The 12,305-nt window shown below is 31.4% G+C and overlaps 1 protein-coding gene across 2 annotated transcripts in view; it reads left to right on the forward strand.

Moving 5' to 3' along the window:
- The window catches only part of LOC106461991 (GPI ethanolamine phosphate transferase 1-like), a 77,551-nt gene extending 66,330 nt beyond the window's left edge, over nucleotides 1–11,221 (forward strand). For both annotated transcript variants that reach the window (XM_022389108.1, XM_022389109.1), the window contains 6 exons: nucleotides 54–141; nucleotides 1,610–1,708; nucleotides 7,308–7,363; nucleotides 8,870–8,945; nucleotides 9,765–9,881; nucleotides 10,543–11,221. In XM_022389108.1, coding sequence (XP_022244816.1) covers nucleotides 54–141; nucleotides 1,610–1,708; nucleotides 7,308–7,363; nucleotides 8,870–8,945; nucleotides 9,765–9,881; nucleotides 10,543–10,722 — 616 coding nt within the window. In that variant the 3' untranslated portion in view covers nucleotides 10,723–11,221. The remainder of the gene's footprint in view (nucleotides 1–53; nucleotides 142–1,609; nucleotides 1,709–7,307; nucleotides 7,364–8,869; nucleotides 8,946–9,764; nucleotides 9,882–10,542) is intronic.
- The last annotated feature ends 1,084 nt before the right edge of the window (nucleotides 11,222–12,305 follow it).

The raw sequence follows: 12,305 nt of genomic DNA on the forward strand, positions 1-12,305 counted from the left end.
AGTTCACTATTTAAAGTAACAGAATCGTTTCTAATACTTGGTTTTATAAACAGTCATGAAGGACTGTTTGGTCTGTGTCTGTGTATCCTGATGTTTCTATGGCTGTGTGTGGAACATCGTCTGTCTCATCTTCACTATCATGTAAGTGTTTGTTTTATTTTACCATGTTGTGCTTTAATATTTTATTTAATTTCTTAGTCACTATGTATGTCAAGTTTACTGTCATACATGTATTCTTTTGTTCAGAATGTATCCTGATCTGTAAACACTAATTGAATCAAACAGGAAACAATATGTGAAGAGGTATTTCAGACACAAAAACTCAAGTAGTTAAGCACCTGCTTGGCGAAGAATGGCCTAGTGGTTAGTGTTCGATCATGCAGGTTAATGGGTACAAGAGTTGAGGTGTGATAAGTTGCTGAACACACTACACTTTCAGCTGTGGAGGACTTATAACTGACAATCAATTTAGCAATTCTGTAAAAGTTGCCATGTAGGTCTCAAGGACTGCTAACTGGTTACACTTAATCTTGAGATCTCTGACCTGGTCATACAGCCCATGCATTACATATGGCACCAACTAGGTTGAGAATGCCAATTAATAAAGTATTTGCTGTGGTAACACAGATGTGGATTTGTATTTAGTTTGATCAGAGTTTAACTTCTAAAGATAATCACAGAGTAGACTAGGGGAGTTAACAGTTATGTACACATGGTGAATAGGTAATATACTTGTATGAAGAATTAATTAGTAGATCCACACTACCCTTTCAGGCTTCCAGTATCAGTTGAAGGGCTATACTTGGTAGATCCACTCCACCCTCTCAGGCTTCCTGTATCAGTTGAAGGGCTATACTTGGTAGATCAATTCCACCCTTTCAGGCTTCCTGTATCAGTTGAATGGTTATACTTGATAGATCCACTCCACCCTTTCAGGCTTCCTGTATCAGTTGAAGGGCTATACTTGGTAGATCCACTCTACCCTTTCAGGCTTCCTGTATCAGTTGAAGGGCTATACTTGGTAGATCCACTCCACCCTTTCAGGCTTCCTGTATCAGTTGAAGGGCTATACGTGGTAGATCCACTACACCCTTTCAGGCTTCCTGTATCAGTTGAAGGGCTATACGTGGTAGATCCACTCCATCCAAACAAAAAATTCAATAAATAAGCAAAAATAAAATTTTTTCAATGACATTTTTGGGAATTTGCTCTGTTAGCACATACTGCTCCTTTTCAGTGTTGTTTGTTTAATTTTTGGGTTAATTGTGCTATATTTTTATATCACACAGTGAAATATTGTCCAAACTTTCTACTGTCATAACATTTTACAAACATATGCCATAGTCATCTCACCATACAATTTGATGATTAGTAAAATTTGATGATTTTGAACTATAATTTAATATTTGGTCCTTGCTTTTACAATGCACATTGACTAATTTCCATTTTCACTTTAAGACTTGAACAAGATGCAGCTACTTTTTGGATATGACTTTCTTTTAAAGAACAAATTCATATAGTTACAATGAAATATATGTAAAATATACATTAATTGAAGACAGTTGAGATCATCAAGTCTAACTTTATATTTTTTGCATTTTTATTGAAGCTTCAAGATGTCATATTTTTGGGATCAATATCATCTCAACAAAGAAAGTCCCCAGTGCAAAGTTTGACTCTTCAAGACTTCAGAAGAGCCTATTTTTTTGTATCCTTACTTTTTTATGTTTGTTCCATAGTTTAAGACTTTCATTCAACTATAAATTAGAAACTAGTTGAGAACCACCAGTTTTATCTCTATGAATGTCTCCCTCAGTTTTTGTTTATCAGTTGTTCAATATTTATTTTCTACTTGTAGGCTTTCTCCAGAATATTTTTCTCTGTTATTCGTTGTTTATTGTCTGTATGTAGGCTATTTTGAGAGATATTTTTCTCAGTTGTTAATTTTATATTGTCTATGTGTAAGCTTTTCTGAGGAATAGTTTTCTCAGTTGTTTGTTGTTTACTTGCAACCTTATAACTTTTGTTTCTAAGTACATAGAATACTAATTCCATTTAAACAATAACTGATTAATTAATAACGAATTTTAGGAAGATATTTTTTTTCCTCAACTAAAGACAATGTTTAAAATATTACATGACACACTAAACAACAAGAAACTGAAATCCATCATAGTGGCCTTCCATAATGAAAATGAGGTATACTAAGTTTAGAATACATTAGCTAGAAAAATGTTTTTCTCAAACTTTTTATGATTACATCATTAGTTTCTGCTTGATTTATTATAATTTTATTTCAGTTTATGTCAACAGAAGATTAAATGTTTGACAATAGATTATTCAGGTAAGATTTGGCTACAAATGATAAATATAAAAAAAAAAATCAAGAATAGAAAGTTTGGTAAGAAACTTTAAGCAACCAAAAATTGAAACAGTATTTGTACAAATTACTGCTTTCTAATTTAATGTCAATAAACAAATACATTATGTGTATATGATTGGTAAAATACAACCGTTCATGATTAAATTATGTAGCACAAGAAGTTTTACTGGAGGAAATATACTGCTGGGTCACAGCATTGTGAAACTTCTAGAAACTGACAGACTATTTAGACTAAGTAAATTAGCTCCTTAGTGAAAGTACATTACTAAAACCTTTCATGGTTTATATATTTTACTTTCATTTAGATTAAGTAAGTTAACTACTTAGTGAAAGTACGTTACTAAAATCATAATGTGTATTGTTGTAAGCTGTATTTTCAGTATTTTAATTTAGTTATTTGCTAGATGGAATTGCTAATGACGATTATTATGTAATAAATGAGAATGTTCACTTGGTATGTAGAAATACAAAAGTTACAATATAAATAAAAGTAAAGTACTCGGTGAGTAATAAGTATTGACTAATCAGTTCAGGAACAGTCAGTCAGTTCAATGTCAGAAAAGTTATTCAGTAAAAGTTATTACATCTGTTTTGTTATTCACGTAATTGGTGAGTTATGTGTTTATCTTTCGAATCTAATCAAGTTAGATCTATTTTTGCAGTTTATATGGAAATGTTGTATTTGAAGTTAGGCCTACATTTAGTTGTATAGTTTATGTTGAAAAGTTATTTATAAAATTAAACCTACATGTGAATATGACTGTAACAAATGTTACTGAAGAAATAAAGTAAATTCATTGTTACATGGACTAGATTGGGCATTATTTTTGTCAAATAATCAAAAAGAATCTGCCTAATGATAACATTTGTGTCAGAAGTGGGATTATTTGGGTGAAAATATAATAGAACTTGACTAAACTTCAAGATGACAACTCGGGCAAGAAACTAAATCAAAAGTTTATTAGAAATTATAAGCAACTACAAAAAACGTCTTGAAGAAAGAGCTAGAAAAATAAAAGAAGACAAAGTAGAAATTTATAGACCATTGTAATATTTAAAAAAGAATTAAAAGCAAAAATACATATGATTAAAGACAAGATCAATAAAGCTATTGGAGATGTACAGAGGGATTCAACAACAAGATTCAAGAAGTAAGGCTGTAATGAAAAAGTCAAAGAAGTACAAAAAGAAATCAGTGATAGAATAAAACATTTGGAAAAAGAATTGGTAAATGCAAATATCAAGCTGTTCATGCATCTTTCTGCGTGCACCAAATGTAAGAAACCATTTACTAATAAATATGGAATAGGAAAATCTTTTTGAGCTACACCTGTTAATACTACTGTTATGCCAACTATGATTGCAAGACTTTCCTGAACTACTCCAGCCATGACACTACCAAATCAAGTTCCAGAACTTAGCTGGCTATTTCAACAACATTAGCCACTTGAGAAACTAATAGACTATGATGGAAATGTTCCATGGGAGGCATACCAGACTCAGTTCAAAATAATTTCCAGAGTGAATGGATGAAATAATGAACAATATTGTTCATATTGCTGCCCATTTAAAAGGACCAGCTTTAATGACATTAAATAAACTTCCAGCTGAGAGTTATCACAACTATCAAGTATTTGTAGCAGCCTTATCCAACAGGTTCAGAGTGAAGTGACACTTCAGAAAGAAGTATCCAGAGCAAAGTCCTGGAACAGAGTAGGGAAGAAAGAAGATACTGTAGCTGAACTTGTGAAACTCCCAAAAGACTTGCCCAGTTATCTTACTGGGTGCTTCTTGTGAAATGGTGGATTTGTTGGCACATGACCAACAATTAATAAATGCCATAACAGATGAGAATATGAAAATTATGTTGAAGCAAAGTATGTGTACATCCTTAAAGGAAGTTCTCCAGTTGGCAATGGAGCTTGAATCATTTAAAGTTGCAGGTAAACAACTCAACACACAATCTGAAAGTTACAGTATTGTTAGATGGAGTAGTATTGAAACATTATCATTCTCTGAGAGGCTAGAAGAACTGATTGGATTAGTTAGACAACTAGTAACAAAGAATGGAGAAAATAAACCACAAAGAAATAGGCATTTCAAATGTAACTTGGAAATGAATATTGCCATGAACTGCCAACTAAAGCATTTAAGGAATAACAACTTCTCCCAAAATATATCATTTAAATGGAACTGTTGTAAATGTGGTAAACACAGCGATAAATGCCAAGACTGAAATTAATGAATGGTTGCTAATACTGTAAGGAGACCATACCCTAAAGGTGAGTCTTCAAGCTCAATTAGATTAAAGGAACAACAAAGAACTAACCAGAGATGGGCAAAAAGAAATTAGCTGGACTTGTGTGGCAAAGTTATCTGAGAATACCCCATCTGCTCCAAATGAGTTAAGAAGTTCATAATTTTACGAAACCGTCCATAGGTTTATTGATGGGAAGCTTTGCATCATTATGTTGATTGACACTGGTTCTACAGTTACAATAGTTCGACCAGATTTGGTAATGAAAGGAGGGAAATTTCCACCAATGGTGATGAAAGAAGATAAATTGCTGGAAATAAAACTCAAGCAAAAGGAAAGTTGAAAGTAACTCTTCTTGTAGGAAACTTCTCTATTTCATGATGTGTGGGTAATTGATATTGAAAAAGAGTACATACTGTATGGGAACTGACTTTATGTGGAGACATGAATGCGAGCTTTGGCTAGCTTTGAATAGTTTCACATTGTATGACCAGAAATTCCCTGTGCACTGCATGGCAATTACTACCCAAGAGGTTGAACTTCCACTGACAACAGGCAGGGTGGTCATTGTATCACCAAGAAGTGAAATACTCATATGAAGAGTTATTAGGAATAAATCTTCACCTAGTGACTAGGGTGTAGCGAAACCAAATGCTTTGAAGTGTCCTGAGGAATTGACTGTTCAAAGAGCTCCTGTAGGTGTGAAGAACAATTATTTCATATCTGACTTTACTTGGGAAAGACTTAAATCAGCTTGTGATTTAATTTAATATGATGTGAATGCTGATAAGACTGGATTTTATTAAAGTGACATGGTATCACTGAACAATCCCTGCTGCAAGAAAGTTAAGCAGGTGTTTGGAAAGGCCATATGTTCTGAAAATAATCAGTTATGAATGATGGGCATTCCAAGCCAAAGGTCATTCACCATGATTGCCTTTGGAAGTATGTAGGTGAGAAAATGATAAACTGGATAATTTAATTTTTTTTTAGATGTTTGATAGAGGGAGCTGCTAATTATGATAATAATGTAATAATCAAGAAGGATCATGTTATACATGGAAGTATGAAAGTGACAATATAAGTATGATTGAAGTATCTAGTGTGTAATGAGTATTAAATAAACAGTTCAGGGCCAGGCAGTCAATTCAGTGGACAAAAGTCATTCATTGAGAATTATCAGGTCTGTTAGGTTATTCAGTTGGTGAGTTATGTGTTTATCTATAAAAGCTAACTAAGTTATATGTACATCTCTCAGTTTATATTGAAATGTTGTATATGAAATTAGGCCTACATTTAGTTGTTCATGTTGTATATGGAAGTATAACGGTTACAATATAAGTACAAGTGAAATATTCAGCGAGTATTGAGTACTAAGTAACCAGTTCAGGACGAGTCATTCAATTCAGTGTAGCAAATTTGTTCAGTGAGAATTATCATGTCTGTTGTTATTCAGTTGGTGAGTTATGGGTTTGCCTATTATAGCTAATTAGGTTGTATGTATGTCTCGCAGGTTATATTGAAATGTTGTATATGAAATTAGGCCTACATTTAGTTGCAGGGTTTATGTTGAAAAGTTATTTCAAAATTAGGCCTACAAGTGTATATGGCTGCAACAAACATTATTGAAGTAAGAAATTAATTTGTTATTATTACCTGGACTGGACTTGATATTATTTTTACCAAGTATGCCAAAAGAAACCTCTCAGTGATAGAACATGTTATAACAATATTTTACTTCTCTTATTCAGGTTAAACAAATTAGCTACTTAGTGAAGGTACATTACTAAAACATGTCATAATATATATTTTACTTTAATTCAGTTTAAGTGAGTTAGCTATTTATCAAACATACATTACTTAAACAAATAATAACATATTTTACTTCTGATTTTTCCATTATGAATATTGCTCAAAGTTTAAAAATATTTGCTTTTTAGACAATCTATGAAGGAGGAGTAAATGGAATGTATGACAGAGTGAACTTTTCAGGTTTTTTTTTTAACTAAGGTTACTTATGCTTGTAAAAAGATTTTACTAAAAGTTTAATGAATTTCCTACAATTCTGAATGCAAACAAATTTATTATTTCCAAAAATACCAAGTAAAATATAGCTTGACTTACTTGAAAATTTATAAGCTAGTTAAGCTTTTAACAGATATTGAATGCGACTTCAAGCATATGCTTGTGTATGTATATGCAGTGTAAAATAACTACTTTATCAAAAATTAAAAATTTGGTTCTTTATCTGCCTTTACATCTAATAAAATTTGGTGAACATTTGATTGTGTTGTTTTTAACCATTTATCAGAGCTGTAGCTAGTCATTTTTCCACCCTTGGCAAATTTCCAGTCTGTATAATTCTGCATAAATTATTGAATAACAGGCTTAGTGCTCGGACTGCATTCTGGGAAATTGCCCCTCAGCCCTAGCCTAGCTACAGCCCTGCCCTTTATTGTCCATGGAAGGGTTTTTTTCCATTACCATAACTGATGTGAATGTATGGGTGGAGGTGATAAAGAGTTAATAGTATGTTAACCATGCAATTTCTTTGTCATTTAGAATGTATTCACTTAAGATAATTTTTTTATTGTACTGATAAGCTTGAAAGAAAAGAAAATAATACATTGTAAAATGGCTTTGAAAAGACCTTAACAATCATTACAGGTATTTTTCATTTTTACAGCCTTTTTTGGAACTGGCAATATAGCAAGTGTAAATAGGTCAGTTAAATGGAACTACTTTGTTTTAGTTCTTTGAATATATTCATACCCTTGGTATGAAAAATACACAGTTATGTAGTACTTGAAGTTGTTGACATATGTTTAATGTATGAACCATATTATAATTTTGGAATTTTTTCCCATTGTACTGGATGTATTGTTAATTTGTACATGTATGTGTATAAGAAAACTTATTTTTTTATATGTATTTTCTTGTTTGTGTTGAATAAATCAGTATTGGAAATAATTATGGAAACGGTGAATAAAATAGGTATAAAATGCAAATATTATGAGATTGCTCCCCCCTCATTTCTGCTGTATGAAGATAAATTAAACCAGAATATAGTAATGTATTGATAGTTGACACTGGGACTGGCTATCATCCAACCAGGCAGACAGTGCCACACCAGCATAGTGACTATATAACTTTAGACAGTCAGACTATTTCCAGCAGTAGTATTCATCATTTTCATTCCTTCATTCAGGAACAAGACATGTTGGGCTGGGATTCATCTAGGACACAGCTCACCATTAGAAAATCTGGAAAATTAAAGAATTCCTTTATATCAAATTAAACCAACTTACACTTAACCAAGACTACAAGTTTGACATCAGCAACCTCTGGTTAACTTCTCTCGCTAAACTACACAGAAGGAATAATGATATCATATTTTCAGATACGTCTACTTGCATAGAGAAACAAGTACACATTAAGGACCTTTATCACAGAAAAGTGCCAAGCAACAAAAAAGACACTACACAATTAACAGTTTCAACTTCAACCTGGAGAAAGTCTCAGTAAAGAAGCAGAAATGTCATGCAACTAAAATTAAGTAGGAGCAGTCCATTAGATAGAAAACTTTTTTGGATAAATTGTGGGGAATAAAAAAAAGAATATTTGGCAAAATATTTCACAATCATATGTTGATAAACTTGTAGCATAAAAGTAAGATGTATTACTATGTTTAAAGCAAATACAAAATATTAGATAATTTTACTATTTATTTTTCTTTTGTATTTTTTGTAATAGTGTATTGTAGTAATGATGAATTGACCATTTAGCTACAATTGCTCATTGTTTGTGTCACTTGTATGTGTATCACCTGTATGCTTCCATAATTATTTTCATAACTGTATATACTTGTAAAGACTTGTTTTCTTATTTGAATATTTTAATTTATAATAATCAATCATGAACAGAAGGTTTTAGAAGAATCTACACATTAAATTGGAAATGTTATTCATAATTTATATTTGGAATCTAGTGTGTCTACTATGCCCTATTGTGATTATTTATTATTATCTTTAACTATTGGTTGTAGGCCTAATGTCTAAAAAAATACTTTCATCAAGGAGCTGTCTGCAATTTGTTATAAGTTTTGGAATTGTTGAGTGATATTATGGCTGGTTTGTCATTTGGTTACTGGTATGTATTTATGGTTTCATCTACACATTTGGATATATTATGTGCTAATATAAATCAATTTTTGACTATTCTTTTTGTAGTTTCGAACCTGCTAGTGTGTACTGTTTTCTCACAGTTTTTAATCCTTTTGTAATGGGATTTCTGCTTCTCATAAAGGTAAGAAAAATAGTTGTAAAAGTTTCATTTTAAATTTTCATATTGTGGAATGTGTTTCATTTACAAGTAATGTTAATAAAAGAAAAATTCTGGACTTTTTAATACAAGTTATTTTTCAAACATTATATTTATTATATTTTAAAATTTTCTATTTTTGATACTTTGAGAATAAAAATTTAAAGAAAGAATTTTAAAATCTTTATATATGGTGTAGTGTAAAATACTAACTTGTTAATATTTTTCTTCCTTTCCAAGCAATGGTTAAAGATGCTAAAACTTAGTTTTAGTTTTGTAGAATAAATTATTTTTATCCTCCATTTTGCCTTAGGATATTTTGCAGATGTACTGATAGTGATTTTTTTATAAAAGTGTCTAATTTTCACATTTTTATGCTTCACAATTTTGATTTTATTCACTAAATATAATGGTCACACCAAACAGACAAAAAGAAAATGGAAGTAAAAAACTGAATTTCAAACATCATATAGTACCAAAAGCACTGGAATGGTTAATGTAAAGTTAAAATTTTCTTCAGCAATGTAACACTTTAAAAAAACAATCGATTTTTTTCAACAGTGTGGAAGTGTGTGGCATTCATCTAGGACACACCTCACCTAAAAATACACTAAAATTTGTTTATTTCTACAACACGTGATACACAAGGAACAAGGTCCATTTTTCTACCAAATAGCCGTATCATATATAAATTTATAATATGTTTATTAAACCAAACTTGTGTTATAATTTAAAATTGCACAGTTTAAGGCTCTGTTTTATACTTAAATATTAAGGAATAATGTTTGTCTGTTTTTCTTTTAGATAATGATTCCTTTCTTAATTGTAAGCTGTGCCTTTCGAGGTATTCTGGTTACTCTGAAGATTCCAAATAAAGCTCTTTTTTTGCTTGTGCTACTGATGTCTGATTTCATGGGATTGGTAAATTTTTTTTACATCATCAGTTTTCAAAATCTCATGTCATTTTTTAATATATGATAAAATAGTTTAAGCATATAATAGACTAGATGGTTTCATATTATTTTCACAGAAATATACAATAAATTACCATATTTCCATCTGTTTTAAACTGGAAATGAAGTTTTGGTAATTATCTGTTACTTCGGATAAAAGCAGCAAGTTACAGAAATAAAAAACAAATTAATAAATGATGCAGCTAGTTCTATACACCAGCCTAACACTGAGTGTTTACTGTCATAAAAGAAAACTTATAGAAACTTGTAGTCATTAAAAAGCATAGTTCATTAGTTGAATACCCCCACTGTCATTGATATTTTCAGCCATATTGATACTTTAAAATATTTATGCTGTGAGGTTGTTGTATTATTCAAACGGGGTAATTCTCGTATATATTTGTAAGCCTTTTAAATAACAAATTAAAATGAAAACAAAATCTTTATTTACAGAGAATTTGGATCATCTCTATAATTTAGTGGCTACAGGCAGCATTTCAACAAATTAAGAATTGACAAATCTTTACAACATTTATCATAATTAACAGCCACACAAACCATTTCTTATTTTAATCATGTTCTTCTTTATAATGCATGGAAGTATTAATATTGTTGCTTATTTTATTTAGCACTTCTTCTTCATGGTGACAGACACAGGAAGCTGGTTGGACATTGGAACCTCAATTAGCCATTATGTTATTGTGATGACAACTACAATTTTTGTTATGATTCTCAACAGTGTTGCATCATTCCTTACAAGAACAACTTGGAAGCTGAGACCTCCTCAACTGAAGCGTCATCTACCATGAATTTGGAAATATTTTGTTATTTTACCTATTAGAAAATATGTATCAAGTTTGTATGAAACTTGGTGGTTGTAATATTTCTGGTAAACATTGGAGAAGAGGATTGGTTATGGTAACCTGAAATTTCAAAGGAGAGAACATCAGTTTGAGCATTTCTAATTTAATTAAAAATTATTCTCTTTTTAAAAAAGGAGCTAGTGAATTAAATATTTATTTTATGCGAGTTCTTGTTTTGGTAAGGAAGTAAGAAAAATATATTGAAATAAAATCTTTGATAACTTATAAAATGTTTCTGTTTGGGAACTAACTTTGGAATTCTATAGGACAAAATATGAATATTTTAATATAAGTAAAACCACAAAAGTATTAATGAAAATGAAATATGAGGTAAGTTAGAAATGTTTTAACCAAGTTCTCTCTCCTGAATAGCTTTTGGCCCGGCATGGCCAGGTGGTTAGGGAGCTCGACTCGCAATCTGCGGGTCGCGGGTTCGAATACCCGTCCCACCAAACATGCTCACTCTTTCAGCCATGGGGGCATTATAATGTGATGGTCAATCCCACAATTCATTAGTAAAAGAGTAGCCCAAGAGTTGGCAGTGGGTGGTGATGACTAGCTGCCTTCCCTCTAGTCTTACACTGCTAAATTAGGGAAGGCTAGTGCAGATAGCCCTCGTGTAGCTTTGCGTGAAATTCAAAACAAACTGTATAGCTTTCAAGGGTTACGAGAAAGTAGTTTTTATTCTTCAAAGTTGCAGATTGAGAAAGTTTTTAATTGATAGAGAACCTTCAAGAGTAGGTCTTAGACATCCAGGCTTGTAGTTTGGGATTATAACTTCCACATTTTACTGTACTCAATGCTTGTACCCCTCGTGTTGTGATTTCCAGTGCTAGTTTTATGTGTGTTGTCTGTATTGGTTCCGGGTGCTTAGATTGAATCTAAGGATTTATGTTTCGTGTTCAGTTGGTGTAGAAATGTGCTTTGCAATGTGAAACCATAAGTTATAGTCAAGTCCCAAGAGTTGATGGTGGGTCATGCTGTTCAGCTGCCTTCCCTCTATTCTATCTATTCAAAATGAGGGACAACTGTGTGAAAATTGCCCTTATGTATATTTGAGCACAAAATTCTAAAATGATCACAATTCATTTATTTCTTTACTCATTAAGTTATTAGGGTTTTTTGTTTATAATCAGTAAAATAATTAGTTTTTATTTATTATTTTTTTTCTGTTGAAAAATTATAATGTTATCTGAGTTTTAACTTCAACATGATATTAGTTGCTCCAGTCATGTAACTTTGTTTTAAAAAACATCACTATTTTGTCCTATTCAAAGAAAAAAGCAGAAATGTTACATTTTATTCCACATTTTAAATGGCATTTCTAGATTGCTTTTATAGGATGGTAATGTTTAGAGTTTTACCCAGGGGAGTGGTTAAAAGTGATTTTATGATTTGTGTTTAGACTAGGATTAAAGATTCATGTTTTGGACTAGGCATATATATATATTTCAGTAGCTTTAACTGATTTGAAATTTCACAAGATTTATTTTATAATTGTAGTTTCGTTTCTGTACTCTTCTTTCATA

The sequence above is a fragment of the Limulus polyphemus genome, unplaced genomic scaffold (assembly GCF_000517525.1).
Source record: "Limulus polyphemus unplaced genomic scaffold, Limulus_polyphemus-2.1.2 Scaffold1072, whole genome shotgun sequence".
NCBI lineage: Eukaryota > Metazoa > Arthropoda > Merostomata > Xiphosura > Limulidae > Limulus > Limulus polyphemus.